Source organism: Chanos chanos, chromosome 15 (genome assembly GCF_902362185.1).
Source record: "Chanos chanos chromosome 15, fChaCha1.1, whole genome shotgun sequence".
In the NCBI taxonomy this organism is placed as follows: Eukaryota; Metazoa; Chordata; class Actinopteri; order Gonorynchiformes; family Chanidae; genus Chanos; species Chanos chanos.
In genome coordinates this window covers 7,750,947-7,777,446 of record NC_044509.1, presented here as the reverse complement: position 1 = coordinate 7,777,446, position 26,500 = coordinate 7,750,947, and the positions used below count along the sequence as shown (strand labels likewise).

The window sequence follows — 26,500 nt, the reverse complement described above, 5'->3', positions numbered from 1 at the left end:
ACAGTCAAACGCGAACTCTAGCCCCCCCAATGACTGCTGCGTCTTTTTCATGTGTCCTTCTCTATGGTCTTTCTCTCAGACTTGCTCTCTCTGACACATTCCCCTTTTCCTCTCTCTACCTCTCTTCCTCTCCCTTCGTCTCTGATTACGTGCTTTTCCAACTAAGAAACTTCTTTAGGAACTCAGGAATTTTACCCCCTTTTCCATCAGTGGAACTCTGGGCAGATTTTGATTCCTGAACAGTTCCTGACCTGTTTTTTTGGGGGGTTTTTTACCTGTACAAAAGTAGGTACTCTTCAATGGTTCAAGAACTACAGGTGTGGAACTTGCAGTACTGAACATCACTGATTGGTCAAATACAAGTTTCACAGAATGACCAAGGAGACCGACCCCCATTAGTAAACACCCGCATTTAGCAAAGTGATGGCTATATTGTCAACATTTTTAGAAGTGAGTCCTAAACAAAAGTGAAAACCAGAACACACCAGAAGCAGTGGAAAAACAGACCAGTGCGAGGTGCATATGAATAGTATCTATTCATTCGACAAGATTCAGAGAAAGTTTGAGTTGTTGAAATGAAATGAAACGATGATGTTGGGTTTAGCTGAACTGGGCAGATACCATACTGTAAATCCGTGCCAAGAAAAATATGAAACAGGATCACAAAAAAGCATCATACCAGCAGTCTAAAATGAGCATGTGATGATCCTCTCTCTCTTTCTCTCTCTCCCTCTCTCCCTCCTCTCTCTCCTCTCTCATCTAATCGTCATATATCTTGATTAATAACACTTCCTTTCGTTTTCCTCCTTCTTTCTCCCTCATTCTCTGACATCAGGAGATTTCTCAGTCGAACAGGAGGGACCACAGCTACAGATCAAACCCATGCCCCCCATCACAACTCCCTCTACCACCTCACGCTGGCCCCAGCCAAGGTTTCCATGGCAACAAGCATCAAAAACAAGAGTACCCACACCATCTATGCCCTTCAGATCCTCCAGGCCAACACTCACACAGCCGGCCTCCCTACAGAGGAGCCAGAGGGGACTGGGAGCACCACGTGCCTCCCACACCAGCAAGTGTCACCGGCGTGCCTTACAGCCAGCAGCACCAGCCCCCAGTCCCACAGAGGCATGCCAGCTCCAGCAGCATCCCCACAACAGTACCTCAATACGGTTCCCGCAGCCCGCCCTGCCAGCCGCCACAGCCGAGCAACCGAACACAAAGCCGTCCCAGCAAGCATAACAACGTGAGTCTTTCACAAAAGGACCGTAAGAGAGAGAGAGAGAGAGAGAGAGAGAGAGAGAGAGAGACAGGGGTGTTATACACGTTTGAGCTGGGCAAGAGATGGGTTTGTTCTTTTTTTTTTCATGTCGTTGATGGGAGGTTTTTTTTTTTTATTTCTTGTTTTTTTTTTTTTTCCTTTGCAGGAGAACGAGCGCTCCGCAGCAGACCTGCAGCCTCAGCGGCAGAAGGTTCCGGATGAGAGGGGACGCAGCTCGCCCAAGCATAACAGCCATCACAGGAGTTCCTCGCGGGCCGTCAGAACAGAGCCAACACACAAAGCTGGGATTCACAACGGCACGGAGAGCAGAGGCAACAATCACTCAACCTTTAATGGGAGAGACGCTAGTCTGGATCAGAGAGGTTCAGCACACAGGGTCTCGAACCAGTTGGATCAAAATTCCCCAAGCCCTCAACTCCATGGTCCCTTTCCAGCTTCTCTTCCTCAGGGCCTTGAATCTGGTTCAAGGCTTCAGAATTTAGAGAGGTCAAAGGTGAAAAACGGCAAGCCCTCCAAACGCCACTCTTTGCCTGTCACCTCCCGCTCCAGCCCTGTCAGTCAGAAGAGTGAGACAGGCTACCTGAGTAAGCTGGACATAGAGCTCCTAAAGCACATAGAAGCAAAGAAAAGGCACAAGGAACGAGAGAGGAGGAAAGAGAGAAAGGGAGAGGAGAAAAGCAAGGAAGGGAAGGATAGAACGGAAAGAAAAGCAGAGGACAAGAAAAGAAGAAAGGAGAAAGAGGACAGAAGGGTGGATGAGAGGAAGAAAACGCACAGGAAGGGAGAGAGGGATTCGGAAAAAATGACAAAGAAAGAAAAAGAGACGAAAAAGAGAGCGGGAAAGCCGGAGAAACGCGATACCAGGAAAGGAGAAGACGTTTGTAGAAAAGAGAGTACCGAGTTTTCACAGAAAACATCTCTCCATTCTTCTGGAATTTTCTCTACGACCACAGATCCCCAGCCTGCCTCACTTGTTAGAGATAAATCACCACTTCGCCCGAAACACAACTGGAAAGACAAGACAGAAGAGGATCAGATCAGCTGCAGCCCTGTATCAAGACAAGATTCAGCTTCAGTCCCACCCTCTGATTCTTCTCTAGCCAATAGGAGTCTCTCTCCCATGCACCCATTTGAAGACATTGCCAGTAAGAAGACCACAGAGGAGAACCTGAAGCTGTACCCTAACATGTGTCCAAGCACCACTAGCACAGACAGCCAGTCCAGCGGTGGCAGCGCAGAGCTGTTGAGCAGGAAAGAGGAGGAAGAGGCTTTGTGCGCCGAAGCAGGGCTCCATCGTGCTCCCGAACTCCTCCCTGCCCACGCTGTATGTGCTGAGGAGCTCCTCAGAGCGGACCCGCCTGCCAGTCCACCCGTGCTCAGCTGGCAGGGCTCCCCTGTGTCCGATCTCTGTGAGGATGACGAGGACGAGAAAGACGATGACATGAATGGAGTGATAAGGAGGCCGGTGTTGGAACCCAGCCCTACTCCTTCATCTCCCTTTGGAGATATGGAGGACATTAACAATGATATAGACCATGTCAGGGATGGCTTTGGGACCGATTACCGCCACAGCGACCTGGCCAAGCTCTACGGTCTTCCGGACGTTTCCAAGGTCATCGAGGGTGAAGACGAGGATGAAATTGAAGACCCCGAGATTGAACATAAGGACGGCACCTCAGACACGTCCAGCACTCAAGCCGCTCACCGTCCGCATTTACACCAAACGGAGGTCTTTAGTTCTCAAACCTCCCCCCAGGGAAGTCAAAGTCACAGGTATACCTATCGGGGTGGACCGTTTGGGCGCCCACCTCCCAGTGCCCTCGGAGGGGTAAAGTACTCCTCCTCCTTGTCTCTTGGTCCAGAAATTCACTGTCAGGAACAGCAGAATGGTGCTGCCAAATCCCCAAGCCAGGCTACCTCAGATCAGCCCTCCAACCCACCTACCCAGCCTGTGGAAAAAGAGAAAACAAAAGACGAGCAAGGAGGAGTAAATGTTACTCAGAAGAAGGGTGATGATGACCGCACCAAGCATTCAAAAGGAGTAGACGATCCTTCCTGCACATTGCCAGACAGTAAACAACCTTGTGTATCACTCAAATCATTGCAGGCCTCGCTGGTACACAGCTGTGAGGTGCTGCTAACCAGACACTCCAACCCAACACGACCCTGTAGCCCTGTGTCAAGACAAGAGAAGAAGGTTGGTAAGGAGACAAAGTGCAAACCAACGCAGAAAGAGAAGGAGCAAACCAGGAACAGAAAAAGAGAGAAGAAGAATCGCAAGAGGAAACTCGACAACAGCATCGGGAAAGCTGCACAAAAGGGTGAGGGGGTAGAAACGAAGAAGCAGAAAGTCGAGCATGCGGTCGAGGGTGTCTCTTCATCTAAGGTATCATCCTCTTCCTCCTCTTTTTCTAAAGCTACCGCAAAGCAACCGCTGGATGTTAAAAACAAGAGCCTCAGCGCACAAGCGGAAGAGAAACAATGTGAGAAGGGGAAAGAGAAGATAGAAAAGAGCGAAGAACAAACACATCCCAAAGAGGACAACAAAAAAACAAATGGAGAAGTGAAGGTGTCCTCAACACTCATTCATTCAAGCTCCACAACAACAATAACACCATCACCAACATTGACAGCAGCCACCACCAAAACCTCCTCAGCTGCTTCTCCTGCTGGCACCCCCTCTGGTAGACCACCATGTACTCTGGGCAGAGCAGACTTCCTCAAGCTCCAAGCCTTGTCCATTGGGCCGCCCAAGGAGCTGAAGATCCGCCTTATCAAAGTGGAGAGTGGAGACAGAAAAACCTTTATTGCTTCTGAGATGGAGCGGAGGAGAATTCCGCTCGGAGACGTCACCATTAAGAACACAGCTGCAGAGGTCATCAGGGCCTGCAAGTAAGTCCACATGCTCTGCAGTGAACTTCTGTAAGGGGCGATGATCTGTTTCTTAGATACCAACGGCACAGCCTTTGTAAAGAAAAATATGTTATGGATTAAAAATAGCGATTGAGTCATTTGAGGGTATGCGGCAAAGGAGCAAGTAAACTCTCTCTCTCTCTCTCGCTCTCTCTCTCTCTCTCTCTCTCTCTCTCTCTCTCTTTCTCTCTCTGCGTATCTGTCTTCTCTCTCTCAGGGAGGCGGACGTGAAGGGGAAGTTTCGAGAATCCTATCTGCTTCCTGCATTCTCAGTAAAGCCTGTCATGTCCAGTGAGAAGCCAATCCCCAGAGAGAAGCTCAACCCTCCTACGCCCAGTATCTATGTAAGTCCCACACACAGGCACTCAGCTTCAGTCACTGTTCTCTGCCTGGGGAGCCATGTATTAATGGTACTTTATGCATGTGTCTCTCAAGTAAATTATTCACGTACCTGCGTTCCTTAAACCACCCTGCGTGTCTCTGTCTATGTGTTCTCAGCTGGAAAGTAAGAGAGATGCGTTCTCTCCCATACTCCTGCAGTTCTGCACTGACCCCAAAAACCCCGTCACTGTCATTAGAGGCTTAGCAGGATCTCTTCGACTCAGTGAGTGATCTGACACACACACACAGACACACACACACACAAAGAGATCATTTTAAAACCAAAGCAGGACTTTTAAACCTTTTCTCACCACTCAGTGTTCTCCTTCTCTCACGCTCTCTCTCTCTCTCTTTTGCACACACACACACACACACACACTGTTTTCAGACCTGGGTCTGTTCTCCACTAAGTCTCTGGTGGAGGCCAACGCAGACCATGCCGTGGAGGTGCGCACTCAGGTACAGCAGCCTGCCGACGAGAACTGGAATCCAGCAGGTTCCGCCCAGACCTGGCCCTGTGAGAGCAGTCGCTCGCACACCACCATCGCCAAGTATGCCCAGTACCAGGCTTCCAGCTTCCAGGAGAGCCTACAGGTACACACACACACACACACACACACACACACGCCCACATACATACACACAGCACCCCTGGCACCATGCATAGTGCTTGGACTCCTCTTCTAGAAGAGCTTACATGTACACAAGTGCAAACAGGTCAATGGTGTGATACCTCTGCAAAGGGTATGCTGTGACACCTGTTCGACAAGTGGCACATCAATGTTGGAGAAAAAATGAATTCATATTGCATTTCGTTCATGTTTGTGATCATGAACTTTCCTCCCTGCACTTAAATTCTGCAGGAAGAGAAGGACAGTGAAGATGAGGAGGAACCAGAGAAGACACAACCAGACCCTGCAGTCAACACACCCTCTGTCACCAACACACCCAGGTAGGGTCACTAGCACTCCCCATCTCCACATCGATCAACCAGTAAATCAACATCAGATTTTATTAGTGATTTTTAATATTAATTTCATCCTGGTTTAGACTTTTTTCATACCTTACAAATCAAATGTATGGATAAGGCTTTCCAGTGTAAAAATCAACACTAATGAAATGTTTATACAAAACACAGAAATGAATAGGGATTTTATGAACAATTTTGGCATTAATTAAACTCTGGCAAATTTGTTGTGCATTTAAAATTATAAAAAATATCAATAATAATATTCCCCCTCTTTCAGTTCAGAGCAGAAACCAACAGGAAAGATTATCAAATTTGGAACAAATATTGATCTCTCTGATCCAAAGAGGTGAGACAGTTTACAGAACAACAGCGTTCTTGTGCATAGCAGTTTGATTAGAGTTTCAATTTATGATTCGTTTAATGATTGCATATGTCCAGTTGGAGTGAAATATGTTTTTTGTCTTAAATCTGATGAGACAGAGTGAATGAACAGAATTGTTGTTAACTTAGACGAGATAGTCCAGAACTCGCTGTTTGGCCGTGTTAAGATTTGGCTTTTACGAGAGCGAGGCCAGTGTTTTGTAAGTTAGCTCGTTTTGGAACAAAGTTCTCGTTACGAATCTGGATGGTTTTCCGCCGGTCTTTGGCTTGGCTTAATGCGAGAGTAGAATAAACCTCATGCCTCGTGTGACACTGTTCAGATGGAAGCCCCAGCTGCAGGAGCTGCTGAAGTTGCCGGCGTTCATGCGTGTTACGTCCAGCGAAAACATGCTGAGTCACGTCGGTCACACCATACTGGGCATGAACACCGTCCAGCTCTACATGAAAGTCCCCGGGAGTCGAACACCAGGTCAGTTCCCACATCTGGATTTCTCTTTGCTTGTCTCTTTGTGTGTATGTGTTTGAGAGAGAGAGAGAGAGAAAAGAGAAGGAGGTAGAAACAGTGACAGAGAAAGAGAGAGAGAATGAGAGTTGGACAGAGAATGCTCTTTGATGTTTCCGGACGTGCTTAAACACGACCTCGTCTCTCCCCAGGTCACCAGGAAAATAATAACTTCTGCTCTGTGAATATTAACATTGGACCAGGAGACTGTGAGTGGTTTGCTGTCCATGAGCACTACTGGGAGGCAATCAATGACTTCTGTGAGAAGTGCGTCACCAGAGAGATTTTTACCTCCTGTGTCATTAAATGAATTTGTTAAACGTTTTGGACAGTGTCCTCAATAAATGAGTTGTATTGTTTTAGCAGCTGCATATACTCTGAAATATAAACACTGTTTAAGTCTAACGACTGGTTCAGTCATTAAATCTCCATTTGGTCTTCATTTTACTCAGACATGACGTAGACTACCTGACGGGCTCCTGGTGGCCGGTTCTGGAGGACCTGTACCGTGCCAATATCCCAGTGTACCGTTTCATCCAGCGGCCCGGTGATCTGGTGTGGATCAATGCTGGGACGGTGCACTGGGTCCAAGCTGTGGGCTGGTGCAACAACATAGCCTGGAACGTAGGCCCTTTAAACTGTGAGTACACAGAGTAAACAGCAGGGGGCGCAACAGCAGATCATGTGTTTGTGTGTGAGAGAGCAAGCGAGAAAGAAAGAGAGCGAGAGAGAGAGAGGGAGAGCGAGAGAGAGAGAGAGAATACGGGAGAGATCACGTCCCAAGCTCATTTTAAATCAACAGGGCAGACAGCCCATCTGATGTAAGAAAAAAAACTTGGCTTATCTTGACTTAATGTGGTTAACTGCCAGTATTTTTTCTCTTCACAAACTGTGTTTTGTGTTTACGTTTATAGCCTATCAGTATCAGCTGGCGCTAGAACGCTTTGAATGGAACGAGGTCAAGAAGGTGAAGTCTATTGTTCCTATGATACACGTCTCCTGGAATGTCGCCCGCACCATTAAGATCACAGATCCCGACACGCACAAGATGATCAAGTGAGCCTCATTTGCACATAAAAAATGTCACGCATATCCCCAAATGTACTGTATCATCCCATATATCAGTTTAGTCTATCAGCTCGCTTTGGCTATCTGTCCATCTTTATATCTCTCTCTCTTTTCCTCAGACACTGCCTCCTTCAGAGCATAAAGCATATTCAGATTCTGCGGGACCAGCTGGTCTCTACTGGAAAGAAGATTTCCTATCAGAGCAGAGTGAAGGACGAGCCAGCTTACTACTGCAACGAGTGTGACGTGAGGATGACAAATGTTGCAGCCGTTGTCGTTTGAAATGCCATGTTTGTGAGAGTGTATTTTACTCATGTTGTGTGTGTGTGTGTGTGTGTGTGTGTATACAGGTGGAAGTGTTTAATCTGCTGTTTGTGACCAGTGAGAATGGCAGTAGGAAGACATATGTCGTGCATTGTGAGGACTGTGCCCGCCAGCGCAGTCCAAACCTGGTAGGAGTGGTGGTTCTAGAGCAGTATCGCGTGGAGGAGCTCATGAACACCTATGACAGCTTTGTCCTGGTGAGATAATGCACATAGACACACACACACACACACACACACATCATTAGCTTAGTGCTATATGCATTCGTGACATTTTTAGTAATATATTCCATTTTTTTACTGAAATATTTAATAACTCCAGTGACACACACACACACACGCACACACATACACATGAGTACACATGCACACAAACACACACACAAACACACACACACACGCATGCACACCTATATATAAATACATTTCTCCTCTCTCTCTCTCTCTCAGGCCCCTCTGCCCTGTTCCAGATGAGCATTCCGGTCAATGATGTCTCACAGCCAAAACCAAATCTCCTGCTACAGAGCAGCGCCAATTCTTTTTATTTCCTTTTTTTTTTTTTTTTTTTTTTTTTTTTGGAAATGTTTTAATTTATGAAAAACCACTACTGCAAATTCTTGCTGGACAACCGATCAAAAAAAAAAAAAAGAAAGAAAAAAAAAAAAAGAAACCTGTTTACTCGGCATTGTTTACAATAGTGCATCAGCAGATGTAACTGCAGCTCAGTCGTCTTCCCTGCCCCCCCCCCAACCACCCCACCCCCCTCCTGTCCCCCACCCCCCCATCCACCAGCTACTGTTGGGTCGCATCCCAGGATATAGAATGACCAGAATGGACTGAATGACTGAACGAATGAAGAACAAGGGCAAAAAACAATGTGAACTGTGTTAGAACTCAATATCAGGACATTCACTGCTGTGATTCAGAAAACAAACAAACAAACAAACAAAAAAAAAAAAAACCGTCAACTTGATGAACATGTGCATTAATTCAGGTACTATGTAGATTACTTTTATGCAAATGAAACATTCAATTCACCAGTCTAGTTATTCTATGTCTCTGACATTGGTAAGCAAAGTGGTGCTTTGATAGGAAGACTGCAGGAGAATCATTTTATCAGTGAAGGAGCTGAAAAAAAATTTCAGTGGCATTGTTTAAGTTTCTTTTATTCTGTCTTATTTACGTATTGACTTTTTTTTTGTAAAAACTTATTTACATATATCATGCGATGGTATTTTGATTGTCAGTTGTTTTAGAATTTGGAGGAAACAAAACTTTTTTAATCAGCCTAGATTTTACACCATATTGGCCTTGTGACTTGTATTTAGACAAAAAAAAAAACTAATTAGAATATCAAAAACAGATAGAGAAAAGAAAAAAAAAAATTTTCCTAAAGCATTAAGAACATTAGCCGTGAAATATATGTTTCAAATCTCTCAGAATATACGGGTTTATGAAGAGCTAATTTGGTTGTATTCGTTGGTGTAAATCTTGTGTGTTTCGTGCTTTTTGTATAATCCAAAAATCATTCCATGTTTACTCCCATTTATTCTGCTAGTTTTTTGTTTTTGTTTTTGTTTTGTTTTTCTTTAGTATTAACTGGATATGTTCTCTTATATTCTTTTACATTTACATTTTCTGTTTTCTGACTTTTGAATATCTGAATTTTTTGAATTGTGATTTTTATTTATTCAACTACTTCTCTCTTGTATTTATTGAAATATTGATGGTGCTTTTTTCTGAGGGAATCCCTGATTTTTGTAAAGGTTTTTCTATCATCCTAAATGTTGTTGTCAGGGAGGAGGTGAAAAGGGGGAGGTCTGTTTATTAATGGTGCTGAACCCCCCCCTCCCCCTCTCTGTTCACTTATGTGAATTGATTATTAAAATTGATTTATAGATTTAAATACATAAATATTACGTAATCTCACAGGTTGGTGCTTAGATCAAAGTCAGTACACTCTCATGAATGGATTGTCTTTGCACTGTATCTACACAGATAAACTCAAGCATTCTTAATGTATGAAGTCTCAAGAAATGTGTGGCTTTGGTGGATTATTATTATTATTATTATTATTATTATTATTATTATTATTATTATTAAGAAATCACATGGAGCTGTTTCATTACATGAGAATTTGCCTTTGGTTGCCTCTCAATCATGAGACCATTCCTTTTGTTCAGGTTTGTCATTCCACGTTTAATTTATGCTGTACTGTAAAGACAGAACGGAGAAACTGAGCCACACCTGTCTTAAACACTCTGTGATTCTGTGTGTCATTATTGAGAACTATTAACGATTCCAAAAAAACATAAATAAAAAAATTTAAAAAAAAATAAAATAAAATAAAACATTTTGATAAGTTCACAACTCCCCACCTCCTGTTTGCTTCTGATTATTTTTTAATTGCAGCTATTTCTGGACGGTCTTATGATGGGAAACAGCGGCTCTGCGGAACGGTTTCCTTTTTGGTTGGTCCCTTTGTTTTTCCAGTGCACTGGAAAGGTCATGGGACAGAGAAAACATGACAAATTGGTGACACCTCAGTCAGTTAAGCAGACAGAATCACGGATATCCTGGTTCCAAGGCCAGGAAAACAGGTCTTCCTCCAGTATGACTCTCTCAGGATATCCCTCCACATCCCTTTTTTTTTCCCCTCGCCTTGCTTCACTTTACTTCCATCCTTTGACTTAAAAGCCATGTTTTTCACCGACTCTTCGTTTAATCCTTCTCCCCCGTGTTTTCCCTCTTTCGAGACTCCGCGACGATTTGTGGAGTCGTGGAACAAATAAATAAATAAACTGAGCGAGATAGGGCGACTGTCTCATTTTCTTTCTTTGAAGTTAAACCCCAACTGGTCTGTTATCAGTTTAGCCAACAACCCCCCCCCCCCCCCCCCCCGCTCTCCTCCGTCTTGCCCCAACCCCCTGCCGGCCTGCTCAAACCACCCCACCCCCCCACCACCACCATATGCCCATTACTCCTGTTTCTCCACCCACTCAGTGAGTGTGCCCTAAACCCTGTGCTCTGCTCCCCATCCACAAAGATCACATATTACTCTGGTTTCAGACCTTAGAGCTCCTGTCCAGACTGATGGAGACCAGACCAAGACTCCCACGGCCATGGATAGGCTGCCCTCTCCACGGCTTCTGTCCCCCCACCCCCCCCCCCCCCCCCCAACGGACCAGCTCTCCCCCGTGAAAAGAATTATTTCACTTAGAAATGATTTAGATACTACAAGACATATAGGTTACATGGTATGTTTTGTTTTTACTTCACTGCAGTAGACGTTGTCGTTCTTCATGCTCTCCAGGGACCTGTGCTGTTTTTTTTTTTTGTGCTATGATGGAGATATGTTATCTCTTGAAGTTAACTCCCCCCCCAATTTACAACTGGGGAATGTGTGAGTAGGAATGCCAGGGGCGTGCGATGCAAACATCAGTGTTATGTAATGACCACTCTTGGCTGGGTATTATATTTTGTTTCGAACAAGACGCTGGTTAATTTGGAACAACCATATAAAATATAATGAGGTCTCTCAAAGGAGACCAATAGCACATAGTGTGTTGAATGTAAATTGCCTAACTTAGATGGAATGTGGTTGTTATTTCATGTCATATTTAATAAGTGTAATTTATCCACATGTGGTCCATCACTGAAGGTAACTGATTTGTGTCTCTTTCAGTTACAGCTATTCAGTATACTGAAAGAAAATTCTTGCTTAGACACAATCCTTCTCCCCTTTAGGTGCAGTGGTTATCAAAATGACCCTCCTCCTCAAATACCATCACAACACCAAGTAAAAGCACGCTAAAGGCAGAGTGAGAAATGGGAGGGGTAATAAAGCGCCGTAGACAGGACATCTTTGTCAAAGGAAGGAAAGAGCAGAGCAGGAAAGGAGGGAGAGAGAGAGAGAGAGAGAGAGAGAGAGAGAGAGAGAGAGAGGGGAAAAAAAACAAAATTTTCCATTCCACCGTTCATAATATCTTACAAAACTTTTTGAGGTGTTACTGGGATAACTCCGGAGACATGAGCAGTACCTGAGAGTAGCTTCTATCAGGACACGAGGCTGAAAAAAAAAACCAACCCGAAAACGCAGACGCTCGGATAACAGTCCCGTGGATACTTCACTGAAATTACGGAATCTTACCAAGGTTAAAAAAAAAAAAAAGGACTCGTTTACAAACACAAGAAGCACAAGAAATATCTAACGACTGAAGGACAAGAAGCAAGAGAGTACGATTAGCCACACCACTACAGTGAGTATAACCAGGCTACTGCCAACTGACAGGGGAGAGAAATGAGTGAGTGACTGAGACTTCAATCTCGTGTCCGTCATCAGATAAATTTGAATTGGTAACACCTGGTGAATCCCATGTCTTCATCGTGAAGTCTTGAGCTCTTGGCTCAGGTCTTGAGATGGTCTCAGTATTACCGTGATGAAATCTTGGTCAGATTAAGCTCTAACCTCACTATAGTCTCACAGTGAAATTAATAAATTACATCAAGATGTTATTTCAACGTCGTTTAAAAAATCCACAACTTGGTGATGTACAACCTCTTCCCTCAGTTTGTCTTTCACTGGGGGATTGTAGAGTCTTAGAACTTCAAGGACGTGATTTGTGCAAGAATATTTCACTACGTAACAGAACTAAAAAGTGTATTACACTCTAGTGTAGCTATGTGGTAAGTGAGGTTAATGAACTGCCTTTGTTCCCTGGAGGGTACCTGTAATTGGACTATAAACCGAGAGCTTTGGAACATGTTTTATTTATGTTCTTCACAGAAACACGGTAAGAGTTCTCAGAGCAGACAGTGTGAGAAAAATCTGTAAATAAGGTGCATTTAACAACAGTGCTAAAATTGGCTGAGAAATACAATCCGAGCTGTGCTTTCCAGCACTAAAATACTGCATTAAAAGAATTCAATGAAGTCACCTGTCACCTTAATGAAAGATGAAGTCACCTGTGTGTACGATAGGCTTAATCAATGGAACAAATAGTTAAAAATATAATATTTTTTATTATTAAATTAATTATATTATTAAAAACCGCTGCCTGTACTTCAACATCTAGTTAAACTTATCGGATTTAAATCATAATGTTTAATCCGCAACACTAAATAAGTGTACAGTGGAAGGGATGTTTAGTGTCATAAGTAGCTCTTGCGGTCTGATTGTTTGAGGTGATGCACTGGAGTGTGGAGAAAGCGTGAACTACTCCATTTCAAAAACTCAGCTCATTCCCCAGTTCATTGTTTGGTGTTTTTAGCCCTCCTGGAGGTTCGGGCGGGGTCAGCGAGGGGTTCATTTCCTCCTGCTCCGAGTGCTTGGTTATCTGTGTTTACTTTCGGCACCTTCTACCGCCAGAGCTCAGGAGAAAAAAAAAACAATCATTCCTGTTTTCATAAGAATTTCCTCGTGTAGAAAGGTCAAGCATAAAAACTGCATGAATGAACGTTAATAAACGTAGCTGAGTGTAGTTGTCACATTCCCCCAGTATGCCACATAAGCCCCGGTATGAGGGATTAATCTCAGGGAATACAAAATTTAAGCAGAGTATTGTTTCATTGTGCATCATACATAAAAATGGTTTATGAACATTCCAGGTATATGGATGGGAAAATGAGCCTGCCTCGTAATGGGACCCTGGAGAAGAATGTATCCCTGCAGTCCCCCTCTGAACTGGGGGAGGTCGATTCCATGCCGCAATCCCGCCTGCAACACACCAATTCTGTGTCCTCTGCGATGGTAGCGCCGGCTCCAGGATCCACCGTGGTGGTGCCCCCTCCGTACTCAGTGGCGGGCAGCACCGCGGCCGACGTTCCCTTGGAGCTGAGGGGGTCACTGGACTGTTGGGCCTGCTCTGTGCTTGTAACAGCACAGAACCTGCTCATTGCCATCATAAACGCGGGACTGGCCAGCGTTGTGTTTGGATTCATCCTGACCCCGGCTCTCGTCATGGTCGTCTTCGGTTTCCTGTGCCACTCGACAGTAAGATGACGAACCCTCGGCCCGTTTTTAACAAACGCAGCGCCTAACCCGACTCGACCTGACCTTTACTGCGTCGAGCTCTGAGCCATTCCAAACGAAGGCGAATAGAAAACACAGACATGTATCAGTGTTTATGCTTACATTCCACGAGTCATAAAACACTCCAACATGCTTCACAGATCACGGGACACCTTCTCGATATATATTTCATGGATTAGTCCAAACACATTATACACACCTCAGACGTTGGCCTGTTAGTGGCAAATTCCTTAAAGATGGGTGAGGCTTACGCCGACCATCTGGATAAATTTACGAAAAGAAAAAACACCGCCATGATCCTCTCCACCCGTTCATACACTCGTTGTTTCTTTCCCTCTTGGGGTTGTTTTAAACTTTGGAAAACACTGCTCTGACACCCTGCTCTCCCTTCTGCTTCTCCCCCCCCCCCCCAACCTCCCAGGTGCAACCTCACGGGACCAACATGTACTGCTCAGACCTGCTGACTGACGGGGGATGTGTGGCATTGCTGGTGGTGGGTTTTCTGCTGATGATTCCACTCCTGGTGCTGGCTTTGGCCGCGTACTGCAGGCTGGCCCGTCACCTCCAGCTGGGTCTCTGCTTCATCCCCTACAGCCGGGCCGTCTATAAGAACCTGCCCGCCTCGCATCACCGTGGCCTGGGGGCCGGGGGCTGCTGCGGACAGCAGGGGGGCACAGACAGGGAGGGGAAAGGCAGCGTCTGGGTGTGATAACAGGTGTCTCGTGTCACTGGATATGTACTGGATATTAATGTGAAGCAGGGAGGTGGAGAACGAGAAGAAGAATGTAATTGTGAATACAAAACTATTTTTTATGCACAGTATTCTAAAATCCCTCATACTAATACCAGTATTTTTTTAAAACCTTTTTAAAGTTTTTTTTTTCTCCAGTGCTGTCACTGTCTTTGTATTTACTTCTATATTTGACTTAACTGTCCACACAATCATGTAAAGTTATCTGTATACCTTTACGCAGAAATAATAATAATAATAAAAAAAAAAATTCAGACACTGAATACCACATACGCATGGATGTCTTTGTCTTCGTGTCCGTTTAACAATCACTTTGAATAAAATAAATAACATTTGATTTTAGATGGAAGGATGGCTTAAATGATATGGCAAGTGACATTTCACTTCACTACATAAAGAAAGAGAATGTGTCTAAGCTGTTTATACCAGTTAACAATTCTGTTTCAAGTAAGACACATTTGAGACACTCATTTACTGAAGTATTTATGTTAGACAATTAAAAAAATTTTTTTAAAAAGGGACAATCTTTGAACCCATTTGTCCAGAGTAATCAAAACAATGCGAAAATAAAAACCCTGAGACTAAACTGGTAAGAAACATTCAGTGGACCTATTAATTAAGCATAATTATACTAAGAATAAATCAGATAATATAATACTATATCATCTGAAACAAAGAGATGATGTAAATGTATAGTCTTAGTAATTAAGTCACTTTTCATTCATTCATTCATTCACGCATTCATTCATGTAAGAATATATGTATGTCTATATGTATGAGTGTATATGTGTTTGTTTGTTTGTTTTCTTTCTTTCTTTTTTTTATTTCTTCTACTTTTCCTGTTTATAGTGATGGATCTAAGCTACTTAGTTCTTTCGTAATAAGTTATTAGGAATTGGTCCATCAATGTTTTGTTCGAAACCCGTTAGCAGGTCAAGCAACAAGATAACATTGCCATTGGGCAAACCTCTGACTCGCAGCGAGCCGGTCAGGATTAGTTATTTAAAGAATCAACCAGTGGAAATTTACCATGCCCTTCCGCGCACGCTCATACTTTTAATACCGTGGCAACAGAAAAGGGACACTGGAGTCGATTACAGCATTCTTATCTGCTGGGTATGCGTTGTGCTGACTCCACCGACAAAACCATAGCCCAAAGGACTGGCAGAAAAATAATCTCATGGAGGAACGGATTCAGACGTAGTATAGCTCACCGTAATCGAAACACAAGTACAGTTTTGATTTTCAGCAGGTAAGTTCATGTGTGTTATTAGAGTTTAACTGAGTTTATCATCAATGACGTTAAATCGTTTTCCGTAGTGGGAGATGTATGATATGATGTAAAATGCAATTACCAATATACAATTAACATTATATCACAAATCAACTGCGATGAGTTTACTGTCAGGTTGAGGTTGACTGCTCGTTGAACTGTTCTGGGAGTTTGTGATGCTCTGACGTAATGTGTTCCATCTATGCGCGAACCATTATTTACTAACAAAGAACAGAATCTATTTGAAAATTCTATGTTAAAGGGGGCAATGGGCATTGTGTCCCTTATCGAACACAAAACGATTCTCTCTTTTTAATTACACAGTTACTTCTTTTGTCCACGGTACTGGGAGATACAGGTGACTGTCAAAATAATGGAAACGCTTGCTAACGAGGAGTACAGAGGATACTGAAAGTTGGTGCGTCCGCACAAGTATCTCTCTTCAGTCATTTAAGCAATAAACATAGCATGATCCTAAGTGCCATGTCCAGAAATGTTTGGCTGACCCAGCCGCCAGTTATTTTGCTTAGAGGAAGATGACTCAGAGACTTTGAACGAGGGGCAATTGTTTGGGCACATTTGGCAGGAACCACGGTGACGGAGAGGGGTAACCCTTCTTATGTTTCCGAGGGAACCGCACCTTAGACGGTGTTGCCAAAATGTCTGAGGGAAGGACATTCTCATATAGGAAGAGCTGGGTTGTGGAAGCTCAGGTTCCTCGACCATGATGTCATTGACTAGAGATGTGGGGCTATGGCAAAATAGACAGGGCGAAAAATATTAGCTGAATCCCAGTATAGTTCTTGTGAACAACCAGTGAGTTTGAACAGCAGACCGTAGAGAAATGAATATGATCAAATGGCTTAATCCTCTCCTCATAATATTTAAAATGTCAGTAAATTAGTGTAAATAACACATGGAGTGATTGCCTCAGTGATGGGAAAAAGTCATGTGATGAAATGAGCCATCTATCACCTTAGCAAACGAATGGTGGCACATCTCAAAAGACATTTAGGGGCCGATTGCTTGTTTCCTATGGTGAAGAGTGATCATCTTCATTCAGTGGTGAAAATGTCTAGTCGTCTCTCCTAGGATGACAATACCTTTATCCGTAGCACACGTGAGGTCACCGGAAGATTTGATGATCCTGAAAAAGATGTGATTGTGTCACGACCTTCTTCATCACCAGAACTCAAAAACTCAAGGGCAATTCTGGAGTTGAGAGTGTTTTTTCCATCATCAGCAGCAAAACACCAAATAATGGAATTATTCGTGAAAGAATTCCGTGGTACTGCCTTTCGGATACTTGCGGACGTAATGCCAAGATGCATTGAACCTGTTCAGGCGAGGCATGTTGGCCGTTGAGACACTTTTGCTGGTGTTTCTTTCATTTTGGAAGTATACGTCATAGTATAAGCTTATAAACGTCCCGGTTGTGAGAGCTGAAAGACGTGAAAGCGGAGTGCAGTCTATGTTTATCGGATTTCAGGCTTAAAACTAATGCGTACTCATTCCATACCACCGCTGATTTGTTGCTTTGCTGAAAGCGTCTCCCCCGTTCTGACAGGGCAGTCAAGTTGGTCTAGTTTCATTTGTTGTGGCCTGGGATTATCCTGCTCGCGACGACGTTTTATGTAACATGCTTTTCAAAGAAACGGACAAGTGCTTTCGTGTGCTCTCCATGGCCGACCGATTTAGCTGCGTGGCTGCGTAATCAATTAGTTTAAGTCCATTGTTAATTTTCTTAGGTGTATAATTGGGACAGAGACGCAAAACGACATGCAACTTTTAAGCACGACACTAAACGTCCTCGCTCGTAATATCAATGATACTTATTTGCGCAGATCTCAGAGTGCGCAATGATATTTGAGTGTTTCGGAATGATCGTATTAAATGTTTAAGTATTGAAATACATACCACAAATTTAAGGCTGTCAAATCTTGTTCTCTCCAAGTATTTAATACTGATGGTTTCATTTGACCCAGTACTTTTGATGAGGACAGCAGGGCCGGTAGTGTTAGCCAGCACAGTAACTGGCCCAGATAAGCAAAATATTCAGCTTTTGCAAAAGGCCCATCCTGAGGAGAGTACTAATGGTACTGTACTCTTACGTGGATAAAACTGAAATTTGTGACGTGTGTAAACAGACCAAGGATCACCATGTTGCCCAGTTTTGCCTGGCCTGACAAAATATTATGAAGCTAAGTCCCATATCTAAAATGCCATCAGAGACAAATATATCCCTCAGTCATGGAAGAACCGGTCTTAATCAGGTTCTTTACCAAGAGATCGTAATGTCTGATGTCATGTGCTCTTTCTAGAACTGAAAGTTTTCCTGCACCCATGGGCAAGAAGGTTCTCCATTGTTTCCCTTGGTATCGGCGGTGTAAAGACCGGGGTAAGGGAAGACTATGCCCCCCTCAGGCAGGTAAGAGTAACACAGCCTTGCTCCTCTCCCCGTTAGCGTCGATAGCTTTCACAAGTGTCTTAAATGAAGTACGTTCAGTTCTCTGATCTTTTACCTTCTGTTTTTACTCTTTCCTGTTTTATTCCAGTTCCATCCGTTGAAGTGAAGCCTGAGTTTTCTCCAACCGTGTCATGGGGCTGTGATGGAGTGGGTGGAGGGACATGTCCGGTCTACTTCTCCCACAAGGCACGGGTCGCCTATCGTCACCAAATGGACGGGAACATTATCGATGCTACCTGCTGATCCCTGGGCCTTCCTTCCTGGATCCTAGAGCCCTCCCCTGCCTGTAGCTAGAGTCTCAGTTTTAAATCTGGATTAGTTGTTTAACCATTTTGGCTAATGTGAACAGAATGATAAGACTATTTTTTTTTCTTGGTACTTGAAGGAGGGAGGATTAGACTTTAGTGACAAGACCTCTGGGAAACTGTGTTTACATAACTAGCCCGAAGTGCACTGTATTTGTGTTGTCGGTTTTACCTGTTGATAACATTATTTTTGTCTTCTTTGGCGTGGAGTTTTCACTGACATCATGTTCCAGTGCAACTAACTGTAAAATGTCCCCAGTGACCTCCTTTGCCCTTGTTCCAGGCTTCAGGGTGCATGAGGCTGCACAGAGATGCTAGGCTAATAATGTTCCTGTATTTATCGATCAGTGAAATCATGAAAACCACTAACAAAACAGTTTAAAGAGGAAAAATGAACAAAGAAAAATGCAATAGCTAAATAGCTACAATAGCAAAAAAAAAAATATCTTGGGCTAGTCGGTTAAGGCTTGTCAAAGCGTTCTCAGCATTTTTGAAGATGATTTATTAAAACTTAATGATAACAATTAATGTTTTTCTGTCTCTGCTTTTAAGAGAGGAACTAACTCAGGTTTATCTTGTCTCTGTGCAATATGACTGCCCCTTTCATCTTTTTCATCTGTAATATTTTTAGCTTTGTGTCTGTTGTGTATTTTTCTCTTAGGCATTGTACTGGAACATTTTTTTCAGATAGATAATACGCACTGTTCGGCAGTAATGCACCCGGTGTGTTCATTTTAGATAGACATGTGTCTGAGGATAACTGCACAAAAGAGATTACTAACTGATATATCCACACAGCTGTGTTCAGTGGATGTACCCTATTCTCTTAACTTCACTACAGCACTTCACTGCTAAAAAGGGGTTGGTTGGATCATTTACTAACATCAGAGAAATTAGAGTGTATAGTCTAATCACAAACTTCGAGTAGACATGAAATAACAAATTGGAATTACAAAGTCTCTCCAGCATTCGTAGCAGCGAAGGTAACTTGTGCAAATATTTTTTCCAGTTGTAATTAACAGGCATTCTCCAGTGTGAGTGCTAAACTATGTCATATCAGTAATCAGCATCTGTATTCTCCATTCCAGTATTTTTCTGTTTAGCAAAGGTTTGGTCCGCATAACTCTAGTGGATTATTTTAACTTTGAACTATCTCTACAGTCACTGTGAGGGTCATGAAGGGCAAGTGCAAATGTAATGTGAAAATTCTGTATGTTTAATGCAAAAAAACCCCCAAAAAACTGTGAATATGAATCAGGTCCATTGTGTCTTTACCTGATGTTTGGTTTGGCTCAATTACCAGCTTTGTTATGTTTCCATTTAATTAATACATTACGATACATTAAATTAATATGTTGTCGTGTGTGGTGACATAACCTTTTGATCTTTGCAAAGAAAGGTTGGATAGAAAGCTGTATATTATGTTTTGTTAATAATTATTCCCTACTGGTGTCAGAAAATGATATGTATTACAACTGTCAACTCTGATTTTAAATTGGAAAATATTTATCGCTCAAGTGCTATAGGGGTTTGTATGTTTGTTTGTCTCAGTTTTTGTTTTTGTTTTTGTTATACAAATGCTGACATACTGTTTAGTAAGTCCAGTGCGTTTGCACAGTGAATATTTCTTATTTCTCCCAATAAACACTATATAATATTGGGACATATAGGGTTTATCCACTGTGTTTTGATGCAGTGCTGATTGTTAACTGTCTAAGCTCAGAATGGCATTTTATATTTTTAAAGACTTCTGGCCATATGGTGGCACTGTTGCCTTGTGTACAGAATGGCAAAAATCCTTAGAGGAAATTGTAATTTCATATTTTCCTCCCTTGAATAATGGCATTGGATAACCTCAGTGTGAGAGAGAGAGAGTTTCAGCGAAAGGTGATATATCAGTTTTGACAAAGGAATATAAGAGAAGACAGGACATGAGGCGGAGTGTGATATAAAACCTTTATTAAAACACATCATCATAATTTACAAATATTGTGTGTGACATCTGCCTTTCATTTTTTTTTTATAAAAGAAATGATAAAAAATACAGACCCATTACATGATGTAAAAAGCTGGTGGCACTTTTTTTCGTTAATTAAACCTGAACCCCCATTTCTCTGACAGCGGTGAAGGTGAAAAGAACTATTCAGAGATTTCAACAGATTTGGAGGAATATCTAGTTTGTATTTCCCCAATTTATGCATCTCATCACAGTTTTACTAACTGGCAAGCGTGTTTTTTGTTTCAAGTCAGAGTTTGGCAGAGTTGAACATCGGTACTCATGAAACTTGCATTAAATATTGACGCATGTGGACAAGTCTCAACAAACAATGGCCGCAATTCCAGGCTCTGGCCACTAGAGGCCTCAGTTCATGTTTCTCATTTTCATTTTCAACATGGCATCTCGCAGATGCCATTTCATTCACAAAATGCTACAAACTACAGCTTGTATGAATTAAAGTTGGGGATTGAGTGTGGTTTAGGGATAGTAACTACATCACATATCCACATTTTCACATGTCCATCATAGTGACATTTTTTGTGATTACGAAACAGGCATACTAAAATATATGTGTTGGATACTGATGCTTGTTCACACGAATGCGTATTTGACACCAGTTTCATAAGATCAGGCTAGCAGTGTTAATTAGCATGTCTGTTTGGTAAGATTGTTCAAAATCTTTTGATGTGCAGCTTTGTAGGGTGCAGTGAAACTTCCAGGCTCCAGAGTGCCACGCCCCTCTTCGTCCACTTGACCCATCAGTATGTAGTTCATTCCTGAAAGAGAAACATGAATGATTTCTTAACGAATAGCGTCTGTATTGCTATATGCAGATATAGTTGTCAGCATGGATACAGGTCTGTGCGCGTTTTGGGGGGCAGTACCTCTGCGCAGTATCGGGCATTTCCTACAGGCTGATACAAGCTTGACAGACATGTTTTCTCCAGCCTGAGTAATAGTCAGCCTGCCAGTCTTGTAAGTCTTAATGATTGACACAGTAATGTAGAGACTGCCCTGAGGTCCTGGAGACACCGCGGACAACATCCCTGTGATCACTGAGAGAGAGAAAGACAGAGACCGAGAGACCGAGAGAGAGACAGACAAAGAGAGATTAGCTGATCCAGGCGAACTGATTTGGCAGGTCGTTCAGATGAGGATTAATGACTCACCGAATTCACTGGCGCAGTAACTGGTCTTTATGCTTCCTTCCCTCTTACATGACTTCGCACACAATGGATTCAAAGGTTTGGCTGAAAAAATCATATCAAATGTTCTTTTTTTTTTACAAATTGCAGAAAAAAATGACACCATATCAGAATACTCTCAGCCCTGATAGCTGACTTACCTGGTCTCACAGGTCTGGGTCTGCCCTGTGCTGGTCTACGAACTGGTGGTCTCACAGGCCTCTCTGGTGCAGGTCTGGGCTGAGTCTCCTCAGGCTTTGGTGGTCGGTAGACCACGGGTTTGGCTGTAGTGGTAGGTGGTGCCTCTGTAGTTGTGGTGGTGATAGGTTTCCTTGGCTGGAGGTGAGGTTCTGATACAATTACACTTGCAACAGTGGGTGCTCTGGAGCCAAGGGGAATGGCGCTGTATGAGGCCACGAAGCCATCAGAAGTCACACTGAGGTCTGATACAAACTGGACCAGGAGCATGTTTCCATTGGATACAATGTCTCTAGAACGGAAGAAAGAAGAGAGCAGGAGGAGTTGGAATGGCTTTGCATAAGTGAAGAGGTTTAGTCAGAAAGAACCTGATTAAACAAATAAACTCACCACATTACAGTAATATGTGATCTTTAGTCATTTGATTATACAGGCACAAATGTTCATATAAAACAAATTCATGCCGGCTTATTTGACTGATGACAATTCAACAGGCTGTAATATTTTAGGGTGTCATTATATGGGCCTGTGAACACACCTGTAAACACAGATCTGACTACTCACTTTGGGGCTGAGTCTCCGCAGTATTTCCCGATACGTCGCGAGTCGTCTCTCTCTCCACCATTGAAAAATGCCACATAGTCAAAGCGACAGTAGGTATCAGACTCGATGTCAAACTTACCGAATTTCACCTCAATTACCTGAAATTCATTTAAAAGAAAACAAACGCACTTTTAAAAACTGACGGGTTCTAAAGTTTTTATCGTAGCCAGCATTTACCACATTCTTATCAGAAACCATTGCGTAAATATTAATTATTAATGGCGTAAATATCTTAATTACCTTTGGAATCTTTACACATTGTTATAAACCCAAATCTCAGCCTCCTCGCTTTGTCCATTAAATGAAATTTTAACTTGATTGTGTTCTGATTCGCCTAAGTTAGTCTGTTCCAAGGTTGTCTGGGAAAGAAATATTTTCACAACATTTGGAGTCAATTGGACAAAGTTCCTGTGTGAGATGCCATCTGACCTTGTCTGGGTCAACAGTTATGAGCCAAGAACAGCTGATGCCAGGTGGGTAATTTTTCTCAGGCCAATTGGGAGTTTTGATGGTTCCCTGTGACTTTGTCAACTTTCCTCCACAGAACTGGTGCTCTGAAATCAATTAAAATAACTCTACTTAGATTTTTGTACTTAGATGTAAAGGTCTGCTGGGGACTAAGGTATCCTTTGTCTAACACATTGCATCACACTGTACTCTAGAATCATCAATGGAAATAATAATAACAATAAAACGCAGGAAATGAGAGATTATTAACATTGCTTTGATGGTCCCAAAGACTGTGTTCCACTGGGAGTTGTGGGGAGGAGACATATCAAATAATAAACAGTGAATGAGAACGGATTCTGACCGTCTACGTGTGGTTTAGCTCCGCTGAAATATGCCAGGAACCCCCGACCACCGGTGCCGGAATCAGACACCATCTCCAGCATCATTTTGTTGGAAGTGGAGATGAGAGCACCAGGCCGGAAGGTTCCGCAGAAACGACCCAGCTTCTGCATCATGTTCGAGTGGCCATTATAAACGTCCAAGTAGTCATAGCGACATTGTGGATCAGCCTCCAGGTCAAAGACCCTGAAGGATAGCATGACCACACTGTCCTCTGGAACCTATAGATGGAAATGGAGGTGGTGAGGAGAGATTCTAGCCGTCACTTGAGGTCAAAGAAAAGGCAGACTGATGCTGGTAATGGAAACTCACTGTGATGTACCAAGTGCATTTGCTGTCAGGTTTGTAGTACGATGGGAAGTCTTCGCTACCTGCAAAGCCAGAGTCTCCTTGTAAATTACCCCCGCAGTTGAACACTGGCCTAAAACAGAGACATTGGGGTTGCGGGGCAAAATTCTGGGTTGGTTTGTGTTTCCATCCTACTGAATGTATTCAGATACAAACTGTCATCTTGTTTGAAACTGAACCTGAAAGGTCCAGAACTCACAAAAATCACACGTAAAAACTCTCGCACAAACAGCAATACGGTGGATTAGGGCTGTGACTCATTTTTCCAAACTGTCCCGCGCCCTTCCCCCTCTCTGGTGATGGTCGCGTCAGATGACACGGAGCGAACAGACAGACAGGATGGAGTCTGAAGACAGAGGGGGTCTGATGGCTCCTCTGTCGAAATAGCACTGACGCAGTATTGACTACCCCCCCCACCACCACCACCACCATTGTCCAATCTCCTTCTCTTCCTCACTTCGCCTCCTCAATGTGTTTTCAGACTCGTTGACCCAGACCGTCACACCCGCATGACCTCCATCCCCTCGGCATGGTCGGTCGTTTAAATATTTAATCTTTTGTGGAACTGTTCGGCGTTCCAAAATATAACAAAGCGGTCTTTTATGTAATGGAATATTACTACTGCCAGCAGACATACTCTTACTGGCTAACACTCTCCCACAGACGCAGCTGGGACAGACGCACTGGAGACCGTGCAGAAGAAGCCAAGAGACACCTGAGAGCTGGGTGTCGCTCAGACCAACCATTTTCTAAACTGAGATATATATATCCAGTGTTGGCATTGGGCTATATGAGTTGCAATTCTGTAAAATTATACGCTCGTGTTTTGCTATGGTAGGAATGGCAATGAGAAGACTTAGGAAAGATTAGTCCTTGTATGAACCTTAGCCTAAAATAAAGTAATTTTCCACAGCACTAGTCTGAAACTATGTGGGCAGTTGTGACTGCTCCGATTGTTCCTGAATCCAGGAAAGAAAAAATCCCTGCTCCTTCACAAAAGGCGCTGATGTATGTTGAACCCTCGCGTAGGGAAATCCAGTCTGATTCTTGCCAAATTGTCCTCACTCAACCCTACATAAACTGTTGATAAAAGCCTCGTCATCTGTGGCTATACTGCATCTCAAAGCATCTGGACTAATCAAAGCAGGAGACACAGTCAGTGACAACATATGTTTTTTCATTCATGGCAAGTATGACCCAATGAGACAAGAAACATATTACAAATTATATACAAATGATCTAATGTGCAGAAACACTGTCTGAAGAAACACACATAGAAAAACAAAAAAAGAGAAGAAAAGTAAATAAATAAACTCAGAGCAACACAGGGGGTCGGACATCTGCAGTTCATCTTTCGACTTCCATCACAATAATTTGAATATTCACACATTGATTAAAAGACGTTTACCTTACATCTTAAAACAAAATGACAGCACACAGACAAAGCCCTACCCCACACCTGGTGTAGTTGGTCGTCTGGCCGTGCGTCCAACCAAAACTGAGACAGAGAACAAGTCCCAGCCACCACGTGTAACCCATATACTCCATATTACCCAGCAGAGTCACAGTGAGAGAGCTGCACAAAGCAACAGACACCAGGGAAAGGAGAAATAAAGAGGGAGGGAGACATTTAAGAGGCGGAGAGATGAAGAGAGTGATGCTGGATTAGTAGGGGAGGGACGGGGGGGGGGGGGAGTTATGCCATGGGGGAGACTCCGTGGAGGGGGAAGGGACGTTTTAATCAAAAGCAGATGTTGTGCTTTTGGGTTGAAAATTGGCTTTATTGACTTTGGCCAGAGAAGAACTTTACACTCTCTGCAAAAAAATGTGCAAACATTACAAAGAAATGGGAAACGAATGAAAGAGAGAGAGAGAGAGAGAGAGAGAGAAAAAAAAACCCAGATAGGAATATGTATGTGCATGTGCATTGATTTACATGTCTTTGCACGTAGGGGACTCAGCTCTTGTTCGAAGATGCCTTTATTTTTTTTCAAACACAAGTTACAGTTTGTTACCAAGCTTGCATTCTCTATAGACACTTTGAAGAGGAAGAGTTCCCATGATAAATCTACACGATTACAGATTGTGAGATGTCAAAAATCAGGTGTGCTCACTCAAGAGGTCAGGTCAATGGCCCCCTCCTCCTGCGCCTACTGACTGTACACTGAAAGGTGGGGAAGCGCCCAAGGCCAGGATGTTTACATTCCTCGAGATTTAGTCGTAACCATGACTGCCGATTTCACGAGGATTATATTAGCAATTGGGTGAATTCCACTGTTGAGGAAAAAAAAAAAACCAACAACATCGAAGTATGAACATGTTCTTTGGACTGTCTCTAATTCTGCTTTCTGTTTATATTTTCACCATTTAGAAGTCTAAGAGACCGGATCACACAGTGTGGATGGAATTTAACCCCCATGACACTCTGCTGGAGACCCGACTCTTTGGCCCAGTTTGGTGGGGCCTGATGGGGTGGAGTGGGTGGCTTGCGCTGTCATACGTTTACTAGCTTTGAAAAAATGCAGAGTACGAAAAGCACAGAGGCCAGTGAACTCAACAGCGGTCAGAACGTAGCCATGACCAACGACCGCAGTACTTGTGTAAGGGCCACAGTGTAACACGCAGCTGGAAAACAGTATACAATTCTTGCTTCACTCCTACGCTGAAATGAA

At 43.2% G+C, this 26,500-nt stretch overlaps 3 protein-coding genes across 3 annotated transcripts in view; 2 read left to right on the top strand and 1 right to left on the bottom strand.

Annotated features, from left to right (window-relative positions):
* kdm6bb (lysine (K)-specific demethylase 6B, b) overlaps positions 1-8,294 on the top strand; it is a 9,993-nt gene extending 1,699 nt beyond the window's left edge. The window contains exons 5-20 of the mRNA XM_030792994.1: positions 836-1,246; positions 1,428-1,959; positions 2,098-3,496; positions 3,539-4,174; positions 4,413-4,539; positions 4,694-4,799; positions 4,965-5,170; positions 5,440-5,528; positions 5,824-5,892; positions 6,248-6,396; positions 6,582-6,696; positions 6,882-7,069; positions 7,344-7,485; positions 7,617-7,743; positions 7,848-8,018; positions 8,271-8,294. Of these exons, the coding sequence (XP_030648854.1) occupies positions 836-1,246; positions 1,428-1,959; positions 2,098-3,496; positions 3,539-4,174; positions 4,413-4,539; positions 4,694-4,799; positions 4,965-5,170; positions 5,440-5,528; positions 5,824-5,892; positions 6,248-6,396; positions 6,582-6,696; positions 6,882-7,069; positions 7,344-7,485; positions 7,617-7,743; positions 7,848-8,018; positions 8,271-8,294 (4,491 nt within the window). The remainder of the gene's footprint in view (positions 1-835; positions 1,247-1,427; positions 1,960-2,097; positions 3,497-3,538; positions 4,175-4,412; positions 4,540-4,693; positions 4,800-4,964; positions 5,171-5,439; positions 5,529-5,823; positions 5,893-6,247; positions 6,397-6,581; positions 6,697-6,881; positions 7,070-7,343; positions 7,486-7,616; positions 7,744-7,847; positions 8,019-8,270) is intronic.
* Positions 8,295-11,768: 3,474 nt separating this feature from the next.
* On the top strand, positions 11,769-14,807 carry tmem88a (transmembrane protein 88 a). Its single transcript, XM_030792702.1, has 3 exons — positions 11,769-12,079; positions 13,428-13,812; positions 14,273-14,807. Exons 2-3 carry the CDS (start codon positions 13,432-13,434, stop codon positions 14,558-14,560), a joined length of 669 nt encoding a protein of 222 aa, XP_030648562.1. The 5' UTR covers positions 11,769-12,079; positions 13,428-13,431; the 3' UTR covers positions 14,561-14,807.
* Positions 14,808-20,586: 5,779 nt separating this feature from the next.
* pcolcea (procollagen C-endopeptidase enhancer a) lies at positions 20,587-25,429 on the bottom strand. The gene is made up of 9 exons (XM_030792562.1): positions 25,288-25,429; positions 23,793-23,901; positions 23,443-23,701; positions 23,061-23,185; positions 22,593-22,729; positions 21,992-22,320; positions 21,816-21,896; positions 21,531-21,701; positions 20,587-21,422 (listed from the first exon to the last, which is right to left on the bottom strand). The coding sequence occupies exons 1-9, from the start codon at positions 25,374-25,376 to the stop codon at positions 21,292-21,294; spliced, it is 1,431 nt and encodes a 476-aa protein (XP_030648422.1). The 5' UTR covers positions 25,377-25,429; the 3' UTR covers positions 20,587-21,291.
* Between the last annotated feature and the right edge of the window lie 1,071 nt (positions 25,430-26,500).